This window comes from Xenopus laevis, chromosome 9_10S (assembly GCF_017654675.1).
Source record: "Xenopus laevis strain J_2021 chromosome 9_10S, Xenopus_laevis_v10.1, whole genome shotgun sequence".
In the NCBI taxonomy this organism is placed as follows: Eukaryota; Metazoa; Chordata; class Amphibia; order Anura; family Pipidae; genus Xenopus; species Xenopus laevis.
In genome coordinates this window covers 105,919,583-105,938,315 of record NC_054388.1, presented here as the reverse complement: position 1 = coordinate 105,938,315, position 18,733 = coordinate 105,919,583, and the positions used below count along the sequence as shown (strand labels likewise).

The window sequence follows — 18,733 nt, the reverse complement described above, 5'->3', positions numbered from 1 at the left end:
AGGCTGGTTTTGCTTCCAATAAGGATTAATTATATCTTAGTTTGGGTCAAGTACAAGGTACTGTTTTATTATTACACAGAAAAAGGAATCCCTTTAAAAAAGTTGGATTATTTGGATAAGGGTGGGGGCAGACGTGGCTACTCGGGGAGATTAGTCGCCCAGCAACAAATCGCCTATTCTTCGGGCGACTAATCTCCCCTAAATGCCTTCCCGCCGGCTACAAAGTAAACCACCGGCAGGATGGCATTCAGAACGCTTTGTTTGCAGAAGTCGCCCGAAGTTGCCTCACTAGAAAACTTCAGGCGACTTCGGAAAACCGAAGCGATCCGAGTGCCATCCTGCCAGCGATTTACATTGTAGCCAGCGGGAAGGAATTTAGGGGAGATTAGTCTAATTTCCCCCAGTAGCCTCATGTGCCACCACCCTAAAATAGAGTCTATGGGAGACAACCTTTCCGTAATTTGGAGCATTCTGGATAAGGAGTTTGTTGATGACGGATCCCATACTTATACGTGTACCATAATAACCCTGTATTGCGTCTGTACCCAAAACAATCTCATTCTATTAGGCCTAAATGACACATCAGCCTCCCCAACTGGGAACTAAACGAGGGAAGAACATAAATAAAGAGCAGCTGCTGGTTTAAAACAGACCAGGGAGTTGGAGTGGAGACTGGAAGTGGCGTCATACTGAAATCTGGGGATTTTATTATTACACCAAACACTTTAGTCCCAATTTTGTTTAACACACGTCCCAGATCTTCCTTCCATTCTGCACGTGTTCCTGGTGTATTCCCAGAACAATGTAACAGAGGCCAACGGATTAAATCAGACCTGGAGGAGGGCCGGCGCCTGTTACATTGTTTCAAGGGTCAGACCCAGACAAATAGATATTCCTCCAGGCCGGTCAGTTGGCTTCTGTCACATTTATTTCTAGAGACAGAATCAGAGAATATAAATGGCCGGGCAGAGGCTGCTTTCAACAGTATTTACAGTCACTAATAACTAGGGTTGCAACTAGGGATGCACCGAATCCAGGATTCGGTTCGGGATTCGGCCAGGATTTGGCCTTTTTCAGCAGGATTCGGATTCGGCCGAATCCTTCTGCCCGGCCGAACCCGAATCCTAATTTGCATATGCAAATTAGGGGCAGGGAGGGCAATCGCGTGACTTTTTGTCACAAAACAAGGAAGTAAAAAATGGTTTCCCCTTCCAACCCCTAATTTGCATATGCAAATTAGGGTTCGGATTCAGTTCGGTATTCGGCCAAATCTTTCACGAAGGATTCGGGGGTTCGGCCAAATCCAAAATAGTGGATTCGGTGCATCCCTAGTTGCAACGAATGCAGGATTTGGTTCTGGATTTGGCCTATTTCAGCAGTATTCGGCTGAATCCCTGTGCCTGGGACCAATCTTAATTTGCATATGCAAATTATGGGCAGGGTGGGATTTCACGTGATTTTTCATCACAAAACAAGGAAGTAAACCAATTTTTTTCCTACTTTCCACCTTTCCTGCCCCTAATTTGCATATCCAAATTAGGATTCGGTTTGGTATTTGACTGTATCTTCCACAAAGGATTCTGGGATTCGAGCGAATGCAAAATAGTGGATTTGGTGCATCCCTATTAATAACGTTAAAGGGATTCTGTCATGATTCTACTGGTGTTTTTATTTCCAAATGACACTGTTTACACTGCAAATATTTCACTCTACAATATAAAATGTCATTCCTGAACCAGTGTATTGTTTAAGTTGTAACATTGGTGTGTAGGTGCATCTCAGGTCATTTTGCCTGGTCATGTGCTTTCGGAAAGAGCCAGCAATTTAGGATGGAACTGCTTTCTGGCAGGCTGTTGTTTCTCCTACTCAATGTAACTGAATGTGTCCCAGTGGGACCTGGATTTTACTACTGAGTGTTGTTCTTAGATCTACCAGGCAGCTGTTATCTTGTGTTAGGGAGCTGCTATCTGGTTACCTTCCCATTGTTCTGTTGTTAGGCTGCTGGGAGGGAAGGAGGGAGGGGGTGATATCACTGCAACTTGCAGTACAGCAGTAACAAGTGACTGAAGTTTATCAGAGCACAAGTCACATGACTTGGAGCAGCTGGGAAACTGACAATATGTCTAGCCCCATGTCAGATTTCAAAATTAAATATAAAAAAAAAAAAAATCTGTTTTCTCTTTTGAGAAACGGATTTCAGTGCAGAATTCTGCTGGAGCAGCACTATTAACTGATGCGTTTTGAAAAAAACATGTTTTCCCATGACAGTATCCCTTTAAATTCAACGAGAATATAGAACGAATGTAGATTGGGATGTTGCGGAGAATTCTCTTTTCTTTCATCAGGCAGGAGATGGTCTGTGAGTGAAGTTGCCCTTTAAGAGCGAGACCGTGCAGCTAAACTGTTTATGTCAGATCCGATCATCTCCAGCACATAAAGCTGCAAAGCACAGAGAGAGCAATATATTCGGTGCAGGGCAGTCCAGCTGTAAGTGACTGCGGCACACAGAGGCCATTACTCACTAACTGTCAGCCCCAGCTGCAAAAACACAATCTCCCCTTTTGTGCAAAGGAAACCGGACTGTGTCCAGGGTAGGAACGTGCTTAGGAATTCTGACCTGGATATTCCCAGCAAACAGGCAGCCCTGTGCGCCCGCCCACCGGCTCAACTCCCATTGGACAGCGCCTAACTCCCTGTCTTTCAAATAGTCGCACTCCCAAAAAAAAAAAAAAAAAAAAAAAAAAAGGGTTTCCACACTGCACCAATCCTGCAGATAATCCCAACCGATCCGGCAAAACAGCACTCACTCATCCTCACTCACAGCCCAAATCATAATACAAGGTCAGCTGTTAAACTACAATTCCCAGCAACCTTCAAAAGCCTATATTAAAAAGAAAAAATTTATATTTAGGTTTTATTACAGAAATTCTGCCCTGTCCAAGATATGGAACATGGAAGCTCAGGTAAGCAGTAAGTACACTGTAAATTCCACTGTTGCAAGGACTGACTGACTGAAGCATAATCTCTTTAATGGACCAGTAACATCAATTTTTTTTTTTAAATTCATTAGTATACAACGAAAAAAAACAAAAAACACAAAGACAAATTAAACTTTAAAATCGCTAAGTCTTTATTAAGAAATAACTTACCCAAACTCTGCTTGCACTCCTCTTCTGAAAAGGTGATCCATCGTGCGGCTCTTTTGATTTCTCCTCCCTGCTTTCCTTATAAGAGATAGCCAGGGAGGAGAAATCGAGCGCCGCATGATGGATCGTCGCCCTGTCGCCTTTTCTGAAGAGAAGAACAAGCGGAGTTTGGGTAAGTTATTTCTTAATAAAAACTTGCCGATTTCAAAGATTAATTTGTCTTTGTTTTTTTTCTGTTGTATACCACAAATTTATTTATATTATTTTTTCCTTTAAAATGCTGTGGAATACGTTGGTGCTGTAGATAAGGTATAGGATCAGTTATCCAAAAACACATTATCTAAAAAGCTCTGAACTATGGGATGGCCATCTCCAATAGACTCTATTTTGAGCAAATATATATATTTTTTTTTAAATGTTCCTTTCTCTGTAATGATAAAACATTACATTGTAGTTGATGGTAACTAAGCTGCACAAATTATCATTGGTGGAAAACTATCCTGTAGGGCTTATTTAATGTTAAAATGATATTTAAAAAAACTTGAGGGGTGGTTCATCTTTATGTTAACTTTTAGGGTCAGGGCACACAGGCAGATTCAGGGAGATTAGTCGGCCAGCGGCAATTATCCTCTTCTTCAGGCGACTAATCTCCCCGAACGGCCTCCTTTGCTTTCCCGCCTGCTAAAATACAAATCATGGTGGGATGGCACTAGGCATTTTCCTCGCGAGGCAACTTCTGGCGACTTTGGAAAACGAATCGCACCAAATGCCATCCCACCAGCAATTTGCATTTTAGCCGGTGGGAAGGCAATTCTGGGAGATTAGTTGCCAGGCAAACTTTAGTATGTAATAGATTGTCCATTTCTAAGCAACTTTTACATTGGTCTTCATTATTTATTTACTATAGTTTTTGAATGATGTGCAGTTTTCTTCTGACTCTTTCCATCTTTCAAATGGGGGTCACTGACCCCACCTAAAAATCAAATGCTCCGTAAGGCTACAACTGTATTGTTATTACTACTTTTTATTACTCCTCTTTTTATTCAGTGCCTCTCCTATTTATATTCCAGTTTCTTATTCAAATAAGTGCATGGTTGCTGGGGTAATTTGAACCACAGCAACCAGATGGCTGAAATTGCAAACTGGAGAGCTGCTGAATAAAAAGCTATATAACTCAAAAACCATAAATTTGTCTCAGAATATCCCTCTCTACATCATACTAAATAGTTAATTTAAAGGTGAACAACCCCTTTAAGGTTTGATGACCAAATAATAATAATAATAATAATAATAATAATAAGATAATAAATGCTATACCTGTATAGACAGGTGCCACGTTACACACAGTGAATTTGCCGCCAGCATGCTTCCATAGGGCACCTGACTAAAGAAGAATAAACCAAGGCCGGCTGTTGGGAGGATTCCCTGCATGCCTCAGACATGGATTAGCCGTCTACAGAAGCCACTTGCTAATCTCCTACAGGCTCTTAGAAAATCCGAAGGCTGTGGAATAAATAGACCGAGCTTTTATACGGCTACACAACCCCCGTCTGTTGCTAGGGTCTGTATCATAGCAACCGTGTGTAAAGAAAACTTTATCCTTTACGAATAAATGAATCACTGCAGCTGTTGTGCCAAGTCCAACTCCCAGCCTACCCTTCTAAGAGAAGATGGGAGTTATAGTTTTGCAGCTTCAGGAGGGGTGCAGGATGCAGAATCTATATTAGTTGCCCCCTCCCCAATCTGGCCTCCATGATAAAAACACAGCAGGAATAATTACACTTGTCTCCCAGGCAAAGCAGCGGGTATCGGCCTCACATCACCCAACTGCCCTCTGTCCATACTTTTAGGCATCTCCATGGGAACTGGACTGAGTTGGACAGTTAGGGAGAGGGGGCACATTCCATCCCTTATGTTGGAGCATAGAGTGGCTATTCAGAGGGGAGGTTGCCTGGAGACTACTAAATCCCCCCTCCCCTTCTCACTAAATCTGCCATCCTTATCCTGAGCTAAACAGGACTAGCCAATCATTGTTCCCCATGAGCACAACACAATACAGTGCAGCATGCAAAGGGTTACAGTAACTTTCATTTTTGGAGGCTTCCCTCGGCTGCTAAACTGCCCTGCAGCACTAGGTTCGCAGAACACACCAGTATTCACATACAGTTATAGGATAAAGTTTGGAAACCCCTCTCAGCCGGCATAAAAAAAAAAAAAAAAAATAGATAAGCGGTATGTCTTTCATTTCCCAGGTACTCGGGTGTTTTCTGAACAAAGATTTTTTTTAGTGAAGCAATATTCAGTTGTATGAAATTAAATCAAATGTGAAAAAATGGCTGTGCAAAAAATGTGGGTAATTTTGCTAATTTAAATGCATGTAATGGCTCAGTACTGATTACCGGCAACAGCAAATTGGTTGGATTAGAGAGACAGGATTATTGATGATTTTAATAGTGAGCTCTAATACATCCCTTTACTTTTTTACCTGACTGTAGAGGCGATAGAAAGAAGTTATATAGGGCCTGGAACAGGTACGGGACATAGGGTTTTCCAGATAACATATCTTTCTGTAATTTGGATTTTACCTTAAAGGGATCTGGTCATCGGAAAACATGTTTTTTTCAAAACGCATCAGTTAATAGTGCTGCTCCAGCAGAATTCTGCACTGAAATCCAATTCTCAAAAGAGCAAACAGATTTTTTTATATTCAATTTTGAAATCGGACATGGGGCTAGACATATTGTCAGTTTCCCAGCTGCCCCTGGTCATGTGCCTGAACTTTAGGAGAGAAATGCTTTCTGGCAGGCTGCTGTTTTTCCTTCCCAATGTAACTGAATGTGTCTCAGTGGGACCTGGATTTTACTATGGAGTGTTGTTCTTAGATCTACCAGGCAACTGTTATCTTATGTTAGGGAGCTGCTATCTGGTTACCTTCCCATTGTTCTTTTGTTTGGCTGCTGGGGGGGAAAAGGAAGGGGGTGATATCACTCCAACTTGCAGTGCAGCAGTAAAGAGTGACTGAAGTTTATCACAGCACAAGTCACATGACTGGGGCATCTGGAAAATCGAAGATTCGGTTCGGGATTCTGCCAGGATTCAGGCTTTTGGCATGGCCGAACCGAATCTGAATCCTAATTTGCATATGTAAATTAGGTGTGGGAAGGGAAATCAAGTGACTTTTTACAAAACAAGGTAGCAAACATTTTTCCCAACGTTTCCTTTCCTGCCCCTAATTTGCATATGCAAATTTGAATTCAGGTTCGGTTTGGTATAATCTTTCACGAAGGATTCGGCCGAATCCCAAAAAGGGAATTCAGTGCATCCCTAGTAATTTGTATCTCTAGCTAAATTCACCGGCCCTCCCTAGTGTATCGTCTGCTGCTAAGGGGGCAGGTTGCCCTTTCTTGGTCAGGGACAGTTGTATTCCTTGTATGAATATGGAAGGGATGTATGGAAAGATTTATTAGACACCTTATCAGACAAACTGCATTTCTGGGGAAGGAATAGCCCTGGATCTCAAACACCCACTCACATTCCATAGGAGGACATGGAGAATAAACAAAACTAGAATTAGCACAGGATATGGTGCAAAAAGGAACTGACCCATAAGAGAGGAGGGGGGGGGGGTTGTTGCCTAAATGGGTTAATAATCCCTAATAGAGAGGCAGTGTGGGAAATTGAAGGAGCTGCTATTGTTTTGGCCCCTTCGTCCAGCCACGGTGATACCAATTACCCATGAAACCAGAAGCACAATTTTAGGCAAATGACACTGCAAATAATAAATAAACTACAAAATGTACAAATAATAGAGACCAACTTGGACAGCAGTTTCTATACAACCAGGAGAATGGTGCTGGAGCCCTGGAATAGCAGTTACCATGCGCAGCCACATTCCTTATGTTCCTGGCCCAGCATCCGGCATGCACCAATCACAATGAAGGATACAGTTTAACGGCTCCAGATTTTGCTCCAATGGCCATAATTCGGAGTAATGGGTCAAAAGCGAGTGAGCTTGGCTGGTTGGGGAATCCATGTTCTACCGTCTGTGGAAGAAGAAAAAAAAAAAAAAAAAAAAAAAGTGTATTTAGGACACGGCTGACCCTGGTTAAGCATTTGCAGGCAAGTCATCTGGTTACCACTGTCCGTAGCAACCATATCCCGGTTATAGAGCAGCTGCCATAATGCCCCTCTCTGTCATTTATCCTCCTAATTAGGGTGGGCAAATTTTTTTGCCTAGTTTCACGGCAGAAATGACGCCCATAGACTTGTATGACGTTGTGAGTTACAAAAAATAAATAAATAAATTTGCCGGGCGTCAAAAATTTTTGCCGCCCATAGACTTTAATGGGCATCGGCGACATTTCGCCGCCAGTAAATTTTTGGCAAAACAAAACGGGTCAAATTCGCCTATCCCTACTCCTAATGTTAAAGGGATTCTGTCACGATTTTTAGGATGTAGATTTTATTTCTAAATGACACTGTTTACACTGCAAATAATTCACTCTACAATATAAAATGTCATTCCTGAGCCAACAAGTGTATATAGTTGTAATATTGGTGTGTAGGTGCATCTCAGGTCATTTTGCTTGGTCATGTGCTTTCAGAAAGAGCCAGCATTTCAGTGCAGAATTCTACTAGAGCAGCACTACTAACTGGTGCATTTTTTCCCCATGACAGTATCCCTTTAAGCATTTGCATGCAAGTCACCTGGGTACCAATGCCCCTAGAAACCCCGTATGCCATATCCCTGTCATCCAGCAGCTGCCATAATGCCCCTCTCTGCCAGTTATCCTCCTAATGACAGGCACCCTTTGTGAAGCACATGCAGTGCTGATAGGTGGACCCTCTACGCCAGGGGTGTCCAAACTGCGGCCTGAGGGCCACATGCGGCCCAGGATGCATATGAATGCGGCCCAGCTTGGTTCCCGGGGAAACGCCATGTCGCAAAGGATATAGGAGGAGGGGGGACTCTGCTCATTGCCCAGTTAGTAATAATAATTTAATAGTAAGTCTATTTAATATCCAGGTGTCCCATATTCCAGTGTATAGCTCTTGTTACCCAGCTGGTATTGTAGTTCTTTTCTGTGTATTTCCTTTACTTTTACAAATCAAAACCTGTTTGTGTATTTCATGTGTGGCCCCAGACAATTTTTCTTTTTCCAATGTGGCCCTGCGAGCCAAGTTTGGACACCCCTGCTCTACACCAAAAATACTAGTTTTTATGCAGAGGTCCCTGCTCCGTGTGCCAACCAGTGTGCTTGTCATTGAAGAACATTAGCAGGGGGCACAGGATTGGCCTGATCGCGATCGGATACCCCTGCGGAATGAGGGGAGGATTTTCAAGTGTGGGGTATAAATGCGGGTCTGATGTAAATTTTATATCTTATGTAATATCGTCTATATTTTACTCCTTTAAAAGTTTTACAAAACAGGTTTCTGTCCCCGCCCAATTTTGATGAGGTCACCACTTCCTGTTTGATGGTGGTCGTGGGTCGGGTAGCGGATCAAAGTGGGTAAATATTAGAGTTGCGGTTCGGGTCATGGGCTGCAGGTTCGGGTCTTTGAAATTGGTTCCGCAAAAGACTCTAACCTGAGGTCCCGAGCATTCTGGATAGTAGGTCCCATACCAGTTTATTATAATCAAGGTCAAATTTCTCTACTGAGCATTAAACAGTAGAGAACTAATTAAAGCACTTGCACATTGGCAGACTGGATGGATCCCCCTCCACATTCCATACTAAAAAGAAAATATGATTGGGGAAGCGAAGGCCAGAGCGATATCTAGCGACTTCTTATCTTGAGCGAGGAGCCCGTTTGCGCTACTTTTCACTAATGAGCTGACGTCCCTTTGCCCCATGCAAGTAAACAGGCGCGTCCCATCTGCTTGGGACCGAGTTCCCATAATAAAAAATATTTGTTTTTCCTCCCTAAGAATCTAAACAAGAAGAGAAAATGAGGAATGGATACATTCCATGAGTTTTTGGCCAAAAAAAGGATATATTGCGGTCCCATAATGAGGATTGTGGGATACCACCCCCTCCTCGTTCTGGCAGGGGACACCCTAGCACAAGGGCTCATGTGAATAGTTTGGGGTGCGAGGGGAGCGATGCTATCCTCACGTTGGGTGAGATCACACAGCAGCTGCATCCGGTATGAATCAATTATCTCCCTCACAATCTGATTCTAATTAGCAGAGCTCAGTAGCATTCCGATCCTACTCCCAGCACCCTGGAACGACACAGCTCCAACAGGACGATATCCTCGCAAGCAACTGCTCCAACATCATCGACAATGGCTGGCTTTTACATTGGCACTCGTAGGGATATGATACACGCAACGTAATCTCTGCAGCGACCCCACATTCCATATATATTCATTAACATCCCATTGTGCGTGTAGGGCTGACAGTGTCAAGCGGAGAGGTTGCCAGGAGGAAAATAAATGGACAAGTCTCATGCCAAACTACTTTAAAGGATAAGTAAACCGTTAAAATAAGTGAATGTAAAACTGATGGGGGGCTATTCTAAGCAATTTTATAATGTACATTCATTATTTATTTTGTTTTTATTTCAAGATATTAAGGGATACATGTACTGGTAATATAAATGAATTTTGTTACATCAACACCACCTGCTGGTCATTTTCCCACCAGTCTGACCACCAAGTAGTCAAGGAAATTTTCAGGCGAAAAAAATAGGCTGCTCGGATGTTCTTCTGCTTAGGAAAGATTTGAGAAACGTTTCCAGTTTTATTCCTAAGCAGAAGAACATCAGAGCAGCCTATTTTTTTCGCCTGAAAATTTCCTTGACTACTTGGTGGTCAGACTGGTGGGAAACTGACCAGCAGGTGGTGCTGTTGGAACAAAATTAATTCATATTAACAGTACATGTATCCCTTAATATCTTGGAATTATAACAAAATAGTAAGTAATTGCTACTTAAAGATCCTAAACCTGACTGTGTTGCCAACCTGACTGTTTCTTCTCAGCCTGTCAGTTAAGTTTCTAATGCTAATGGATTATTGCTGCACAAATATGGCAGCCCCCTCCTAGAGGAACACGGGGGATAAGAAAGGCAACGTAAAAGCATCACACAAATACTTTTATGGCAAAATTAAAAATAACATTCAAAAACAATATTATGACAAATACACAAAAAAGGTTATTTTCTGGTGTCAGGATCTCTTTAAGGCTTAGAGGACAAGGAAAAGTAAAGTCACTGGGGGTGTAGTTGCTTTGTGCTCTCAATGAGCGGCTAATGAAGGCTGTGGGAGAACCCATCCCAATCAAGAAGGCCCCGTTCATTTGAAGTAAAGTAATGAACTGACAGGAGTCCAGAGCTCTCACAACTAGGGGAAACATTTGTATGCAAAGGAAATTATCATTTAAATAGGAAATTCAAACTGTCATACCGTAAAAATGCCTAAAAAAAAAAAAAAGCAGTGGCCCAGTAGGTGTGTATACATGTGGGAATAGGAAAGGAAAACAAATCCACTCGGGGGTAAATCACAAAAAACAGGTGTACACATAGCAGCCAATCAGAGAATTCCTAATGAAATACATCAGAGCTAACTGCTGATTGGTTGCAATAGAATACAACTTTTATTTTGTGCATAATTCCGAGGAGGAGCCAACTACTGACAGCAGAGCGATTGGCTTGTAGGTGCACTCATTATGCAGTCACCTCCGGTCATGTTTAAGCAACTTTTGTGTGCACATTGGGACAGATTACACAATATATTTTAGCTTTGACTACCCTTACATTTTTGGCGTAACCCATGAGAGGAGGGAGGACTTAGCTGCAGATCCCAGTTGCAAAAATAAACCCCCTTTCCAGCCATGCAGCAATGATGCGTGTAGAACGCAAGCCCGACTACCACAGTGTAAGCCACGGATGCACTGGACACCTGTTTAGGGAAGGAAGCTTCTTAATTCATAAATACTAAACGTAGATCAGTAAGAAGAATGGAAGGATGTGGCGCATGAAATATAACCATAACACGGAGGAAGGTGTGACGTGTACAGTTTTGCAGCGCTTCCCTACTCCACCCCCCAGTCATTACAAATACTTGGGTATTTAACGGAGGAACTTCAGAGAGCCGGGGCCCCATTTATCTGCAACTTCCCAGACAGACAAACAATGGCTAAATTAGGGAGGGGGGTGTGTGGAAGGGACGGCTATTGTTGGCACGTAGCATCTAATCCAATACTGGGGAAAATGGGCTTTTGTCTTCACAAAATGGAACAGCAAGAGCACAAAACCATAAAGAGGGGAGGAGGCTGTAGAAAAGGAGCAGAACAAAGACGGGGGGCCCACAATGCCACTGAAAGAGGATTATGGGATAGACAGCAACTCCTGTACTTCAATTTAACACGCTTGTAGTCCAATGGCACAGGCTTATGATCCCCCAAAAGTTCAGGTTGTTCCCCAATTGATCTATAGTATTTTATGGGAACATGGAAGTGTTGACAGGTGGGCAGCGTTTTTTCTAACCAATGTGTGTGAATCAGTCAGGGCACACTGAACACGACCAGCATTTTTACCGCCTCCAGATGTGGCCAAAACAGCCCACGTGCCACTGTACAAACAGGTGGAGGCCACCAGGAATGAAACATTAATCTTATGGTGCATGCATAGCATTCCCAGCATGTTCTCTTCCAGATGGGAAAGGAATATACACTGGGGACTCCACATTTTACTGGAAAAAACAGATTTACAGCTTCCATATGTACTGGAGGTCTTTAAAAATGGCCCCTTTATTGGAGCTCCCTATAGATGTTCTCTGGTCCCTGTGCATGTTTCAAAGGAGGGGTGGGCGTGTCCTAACAGTCAGCCAATCACAGCCCTGCAGTCACTCAAGCAAAGACAGGATTCAGTTCCCCATCAGGTCCTGCTAGCTGCTGATTGGTTCCTGTCCTACAGTGAATGCCGCCGGCTCCCCTGCACAGCCTGGGAGAGGAGGCAGCAGAAAGTGGAACAGATGGGTGGGACTAGTAGAGTTTATGAAGAAATATTAAAATGAATCAGCCTGAAAGACAACTTTTTAAAGCACATTCCTTCTATATTTAAAATGCCTAATGCACTGGTACATTGATGTCGTTTTACACAAAATATCTCCTTTAATAAACTATGTAGCAGACACAGTTTTTAACTGAAAGTGCTATGGTTGTTAAGAGGGTCACGGATCCCAGCAACGTAAATTAGGGCTATGGAGAGAATCTTCCCATTTAGGATCTCTTCTATTCAGACTTCAAAACAGCAGTCCAGTTCCTTGCCGTATCATTCAAATAACAGTATAATTTCAGTCATTGCAGCTTGTCTTAGAAATTCTGTCATAGTAAAGCCAATTCTTAAAGGGCCACTTCACCTTATAATGCACTTTTAGTATGGTGCAGGTGGCAGTTAGGCAACTGTAACTGCCATCTGGTGCCAGGACTTTAATTTCCCTAGTAAACAGTAGGGATGCACCAAATCCAGGATTCGGTTCGGAATTCGGCCGAATCCTTGTGTGTGGCCAAACTGAATCTGGATCCTAAGTTTCATATGTAAATAAGGTTTGGGAAGAGAAATCACATGACTTTTTTGTCTCAAAACATTATTTTTCCACGTTTTTCTTTCCTGCCTCTAATTTGCATATGCAATTCAGGATTCGTTTTCAGTTCGGTATTCGGTCAAATCTTTCACGAAGGATTCGGGGAATCGGCCAAATCCCAAATAGTGGATTCAGTGCATCCCTAGTAAACAGCCAGCAGTTTGAAATTCAGAATAGAAGAAAGCCAGAACCAAAAGAATAGAAAAATAAAAATTAAGCATCACAGTCAAGCTGGGGGTCAGTGACCCCCTCCCCCAACAACCAGACATAAAGAACTAAAAACAGGAACGCCATTTACTCAAAAACTATGCAAGATAAGGAACGAAAAACAAATTAAACATTGCTTAGGATAGGTCCCAACTAGAACTAAGGATGCACTGAATCCACTTTTTTTGAATCCTTCATGAAAGATTCGGCCAAATACCAATTCGCATGCAAATTAGGGGTGGGAAGGGGGAAAACATTTTTTACTTCCTTGTTTTGTAACAAAAATTATGCAAACTAGGATTCGGTTCAGGCAGAAAGATTCTGCCGAATCCTGCTGAAAAGATATTACACCTGGCCTCGGCAAGAAGCAGAATCACTATTATAGAGCACAGGAAACAGGGAGGCCTGGAAATGATCTGCAGGTTTTGTTTCCACTCGTATTGTCTGGGATATCGGGTAAATAAAGAGGGGAAATCACTAGTAATATCTGTTACAAGGGCAGCTCCCAGGGCAGATTGGGGCAAGTAAGGCCTGGAGTGTAGGAGGAAGTAGAGATGCAGCACCGGGGGAAGGAAAAGAAAAGATGGAATTTATTAAGCAACATAAATAAAACAAAGGGTCCCACGAACAAAAGCAAATGAGGGGGGACCTTTCAAAGTACAAGGAGCTCCGTCGTCACAGTTTAACCCTTTCTCCGGCCGAGGGGCCCCAGCAGCACACGTTGCCAGGGAAATGATTAGTCACGGGATCAGCCAGAGGGATTTCTTCATGTTCTCCAAATCCGACATGATTTGCAGTTTTAAAGAGCCGTGGCCATTAATACCTTGCAGCTGGAGGGAGTCTAGGGACAGGCAGGGATGCTTCCCAGCCAAACCCTTCATTCCCGCCCCCATAAACACGCACACACCCTGAATTGAACAACTGCTTTCATTAACTTATTCAAGGAAATACCATCAGCTAAACATAAACACATACACAGTTCCCATACATGTAAACGCTGCAGTGGACTGCTTTCCCTTTTCTTACTGAGCTTTCTCAGTCTCCTTCCTAATGATACATACACCACGTGTTATCAGCAATCAGTGGGGCTCTCTGTCCAGCATTCATTGCTATTAAGATGGCTACAATCTCTGCCGTAAAGCATGATGGAACTGCTGCTTTGTAGCCTTTGATTAAAGGGGTTGTACACCTTTAAGGTTAACTTTTAGTATGGTGTAGAGCGTTCTATTCGGAGACAATTTGCAATTGGTTTTCATTTTTTTATTATTTGTGGCTTTTGAGTTATTTAGCTTTTTATTCAGCAGCTCTCCCAGTTTGAAAATTTGGCAATCTGGTTGCTAGGGTTCAATTGCTCCAGCAACCATTTACCTATCTGAACGAGAGACTGGAATTTGAATAGGAGAGGGCCTGAAGGGGAAAACATTTTTTACTTCCTCGTTTTGTGACATGAACTCAAGCAATTTCCCTCCCTGCCCCTAATTTGCAAATGAAAATTAGGTTCGACCGGGCAGAAGGATTCGGCCGAATCCTGCTGAAAAAAGGCTGAATCCCGAACCGAATAATGTATTTGGTGCATCCCTACTTAATAGACATGTCAAGGATCCAGTCCACCCTAAAGGTGGCCATAGATGCAAAGATCCACTCGTTTGGCGATGTTGCCAAACGAGCGGATCTTTCCCCGATATGCAATTAACAGGCATGGCTATATCGGGGGTAATCTGATCGTTCGGCCATATGATCAGATGTGCCATGGGCTCCGGCGGGATCGGTCGGGTCAAAATCAAACCTGACCGATCGACCAAACGACCGATCTCTGCCGGACGAAAGATGTCGGCACACGCCACACACGATCCGAAAATCGTACGAATCCTCGATTTGTACGATTGGATCTGTGTGTCTATGGCCACCTTTACAAGGGTGGGGCTTAAAGGACAAGGAAAGTTAAACTAAAGAAGTAGGTACAAATGTTGTACATTATGTTTTGTGCTTCTGTACCAGCCCAAGGCAACCACAGCCCTTTAGCAGTAAAGATCTGTGTCTCCAAAGATGCCCCAGTAGCTCCCCATCTTCTTTTCTGCTGATTCACTGCACATGCTCTGTGCTACTGTCACTTACTGAGCTTAGGGACCCACTCACAATATACAGTACACATAGAATAGAAATGTCACAATATAAGGCTGATTAGTAATGAATACACATAATTACTACATGGCAGCACAGAAACCAGTGCAATTAGCATCAGAATTTAATAATCAGCAAACCTGTAGCATCAGCTTATATTACAGCCAGGGAAGCTCATTTTCTGCTGGATAATTAGTGACGAGCCCTAAGCTTAGCTTCTCAACAGCCAATCAGAGCCCACTGAGCATGTGAGTGTCACAGACACTTTCCAAGATGGTGACCCCCTGTGACAAGTTTGAAGTCCTGGATCATTGCTGCTATTGACAAGCTCAAACTTTAGCCTTGTACAATATGTTCACTATAGAAAATATGCCATTTTTAGCTACATTCATTTTTAGGGTTTAGTTCTCCTTTAAGGGGCAGTGACTGGGTAGACTAAAGGCAGGATTGGGAGGAGGTGAATAAGCAGGAGTCCTGTTATGGGCAGAGTCTACCAAGAAAGGGGTGGGGCTTCCTTCTAAAGAGGCAGTGGTTTGGGTAGATCAGGGGAGTGACCTGGTTTAAACGGATGCTTCACCTTTAAGTTAACTTTTAGTTTGTCATAGTATGGGCAGTTCTAAGCAACTTTTCAGTTGGTCTTCATTATTTATTCATTATTTGCCTTCTAATTTTCCATTAGTCTTCTTTGTTTATTTTCTATAGTTTTTGAATTATTTTAAGTTTTCTTCTGACTCTTTCCAGCTATTAAATGGGGAGTCACTGAACCCATCTAAAAATCAAATGTTCTGTAAGGTTACAAATGTATTGTTATTGCAACTTTTTATTACTCCTCTTTCTATTCAGCGCCTCTCCTATTCATGTCTCTTATTCAAGGCAATGCATGGTTGCTAGGGTAGTTTGGACCTTAGCAACCAGATGACTGAAACTGCAAGCTGGAGAGCTGGTGAATAAAGCGAAATAACCCACAAAACCATGAATAATGAAAAATTATAACCGATTCTGTCAGAATATCACTCTCCATATCATACTAAAAGTTAACTCAATGGGGAACAACCCTTTTAAGGAGGTGGAGTCAGGGAAGTGGTTTGGGTGTCTCAGCTTGGGGGCCTACTCTGAAAGGGGTTGGTCTTTCTGCTAAAGGGGAAGGGGCTGGGTAGATCAGACTAGTGGCTAGGAGGATAACTTTGTGTGGACAAGTAAGGTGTCTTGCTGCATTTTTCCTGCGTTCGGGGCCTACACGCGCCTGTGTGAGTACAGCCCCATTGGAAAAAGCTAAATGCGTCTATTCCTGCGCTCCCCTGCGGCTGAACGCAGAAAAACAGAACGCAGGGGAGCGCAGCTTCAACCGCTCATCAGTAAGAGCCCTTAAGTTTACTGGTTGAATAACAATGGCCCCACGACTAGCAGTCCTAATCAACATGAACACAACGGGGGTCATTTATAAACACTGGGCCAATCAGATGTTTTCTTTCATTGTACTCCTTGCAGATGACTGATTGGTTGCTATGGGTTACTGCCCATGTGCACATTTGCACAGTGCTTATAATAAATATCTTCTCTCCATAGCCCTAATATTCCCACTATTTGGACTGTCCGGCACAGCCTTGCAACGCACGTCAATAACTTTCGGCTGGCTGTAAATCAGTGCGCCGCTTTATTCTGCCATCCAGCATGACCAGCTAGCTATTTATTGACCAGAAGGAAAAAACAGTCACCCGATGAATAAAAATCAGAATTAAGCCAGCCAAAATTATACTGCAAACATATCGGAAATGTTACAAGAGCATTTAAAGGGGATATAAACCCAAAAATAAAACCGCGCTGATTTGAAAGAAAATGTAATTCTAAGCAACTAGCCTAAATAAAATTTATTATAAATATTCATTGATTTAAAAACGATGTTAAAATGCAACAGTTATTGAAATCAGTCTTTTTTCGCACTGCAGGTTCTGCCTCCTGAATCAACGCAACACAAGCCATGGTTCAACAGAGGTCTGTTAAAGGAAAACTATACCTCCAAAATGAACACTTAAGCAACAGATAGTTTACATTATATTAAGTGGCATATTAAAGAATCTTACCAAACTGGAATATATATTTGAGTAAATCTTGCCCTTTTACATCTCTTGCCTTGAGCCACCATTTCGTGATGGTCTGTGTGCTGCCTCAGAGATCACCTGACCAGAAATACTGCAGCTCTAACTGTAACAATAAGTGTGGAAGCAAAAGACACAACTCTGTCTGTTAATTGGCTCATGTGACCTAACATGTATGGTTTGTTGGTATGTTTGTGTGAATCGTACGATCCCAGGGGCGGCCCTTATTTTTTAAAATGGCAATTTTCTATTTATGATTACCCAATGGCACATACTACTAAAAAAGTATATTATTATGAAAATGGTTTATTTACATGAAGCAGGATTTTACATATGAGCTGTTTTATGCTATATCTTTTTTTTTAGAGACCTACATCGTTTGGGGGTATAGTTTTCCTTTAATCGGCTGGCTTCTGCTACATTGTTTCGAAAGTCCAATTTGCAGCAAGGGAAGAGCCGTTATGCACAGATCAATATTTATTACTTAAAGATTGAGATGAGCGAGTGGGGATTTAAACCTCCCCGGTTACCTTCCAGAAACAGCGTCAGTTAAATCAGCCTTAAAGGGATACTGTCATGGGGAAAAAAAATTTTTCAAAATGAATCAGTTAATAGTGCTGCTCCAGCAGAATTCTTCACTGAAATCCATTTCTCAAAAGAGCAAACAGATTTTTTTTATATTCAATTTTGAAATCTGACATGGGGCTAGACATTTTGTCAATTTCCCAGCTGCCCCAAGTCATGTGACTTGTGCTCTGATAAACTTCAATCACTCTTTACTGCTGTACTGCAAGTTAGAGTGATATTACCCCCCTCCCTTTTCCCCCCCAGCAGCCAAACAAAAGAACAATGGGAAGGTAACCAGATAGCATCTCCTTAACACAAGATAACAGCTGCCTGGTAGATCTAAGAACAACACTCAATAGTAAAAAACCATGTCTCACTGAGACTCCAGTTACATTGAGAAGGAAAAATAGCAGCCTGCCAGTAAGCATTTCTCTCCTAAAGTGCAGGCACAAGTCACATGACCAGGGGCAGCTGGGAAATTGACAAAATGTCTAGCCCCATGTCAGATTTCAAAATTGAATATAAAAAAATCTGTTTGCTCTTTTGAGAAATGGATTTCAGTGCAGAATTCTGCTGGAGCAGCACTAATAACTGATTCATTTTGAAAAAAAATGTTTTCCCATGACAGTATCCCTTTAATGAGATTTCACATAAAGGTGAAGGTCTTGTTCTGTGCAGGGAGTGACAGCAGCACACGAGGCCACAATGTCGACTAGAGAACCTGTTTTAGGACCACAGCAAATGTGTTTGGGTTAGAATTGAACAAAGGCAGACAGAGTCTTCAGGACACAGTCTGGGGAAGCATTAAATGGGGCCAACAACTTCCTGTGCTAATGAGGGGACTTGCTGTGTACTTAGTGGTCAATTGACACTAATGTATTGAGGGAAAGGTGTTACACCACTGTGACAGTTAAAAACAAAAAAAAAAAAAGCAACCGACCCTTTCTTGAAAGACCTTACTGTATCTGGCAGTACAACTGCCTCTAATAGAGAATGCCATATTTA

At 42.4% G+C, this 18,733-nt stretch overlaps 1 protein-coding gene across 1 annotated transcript in view; it reads right to left on the bottom strand.

The window, feature by feature from the left end:
• llgl1.S (LLGL1, scribble cell polarity complex component S homeolog) overlaps positions 1-18,733 on the bottom strand; it is a 55,160-nt gene that overhangs the window by 29,673 nt on the left and 6,754 nt on the right. The window contains 1 exon segment of the mRNA NM_001091429.1: positions 7,092-7,189. Within this exon segment, the coding sequence (NP_001084898.1) occupies positions 7,092-7,189 (98 nt within the window).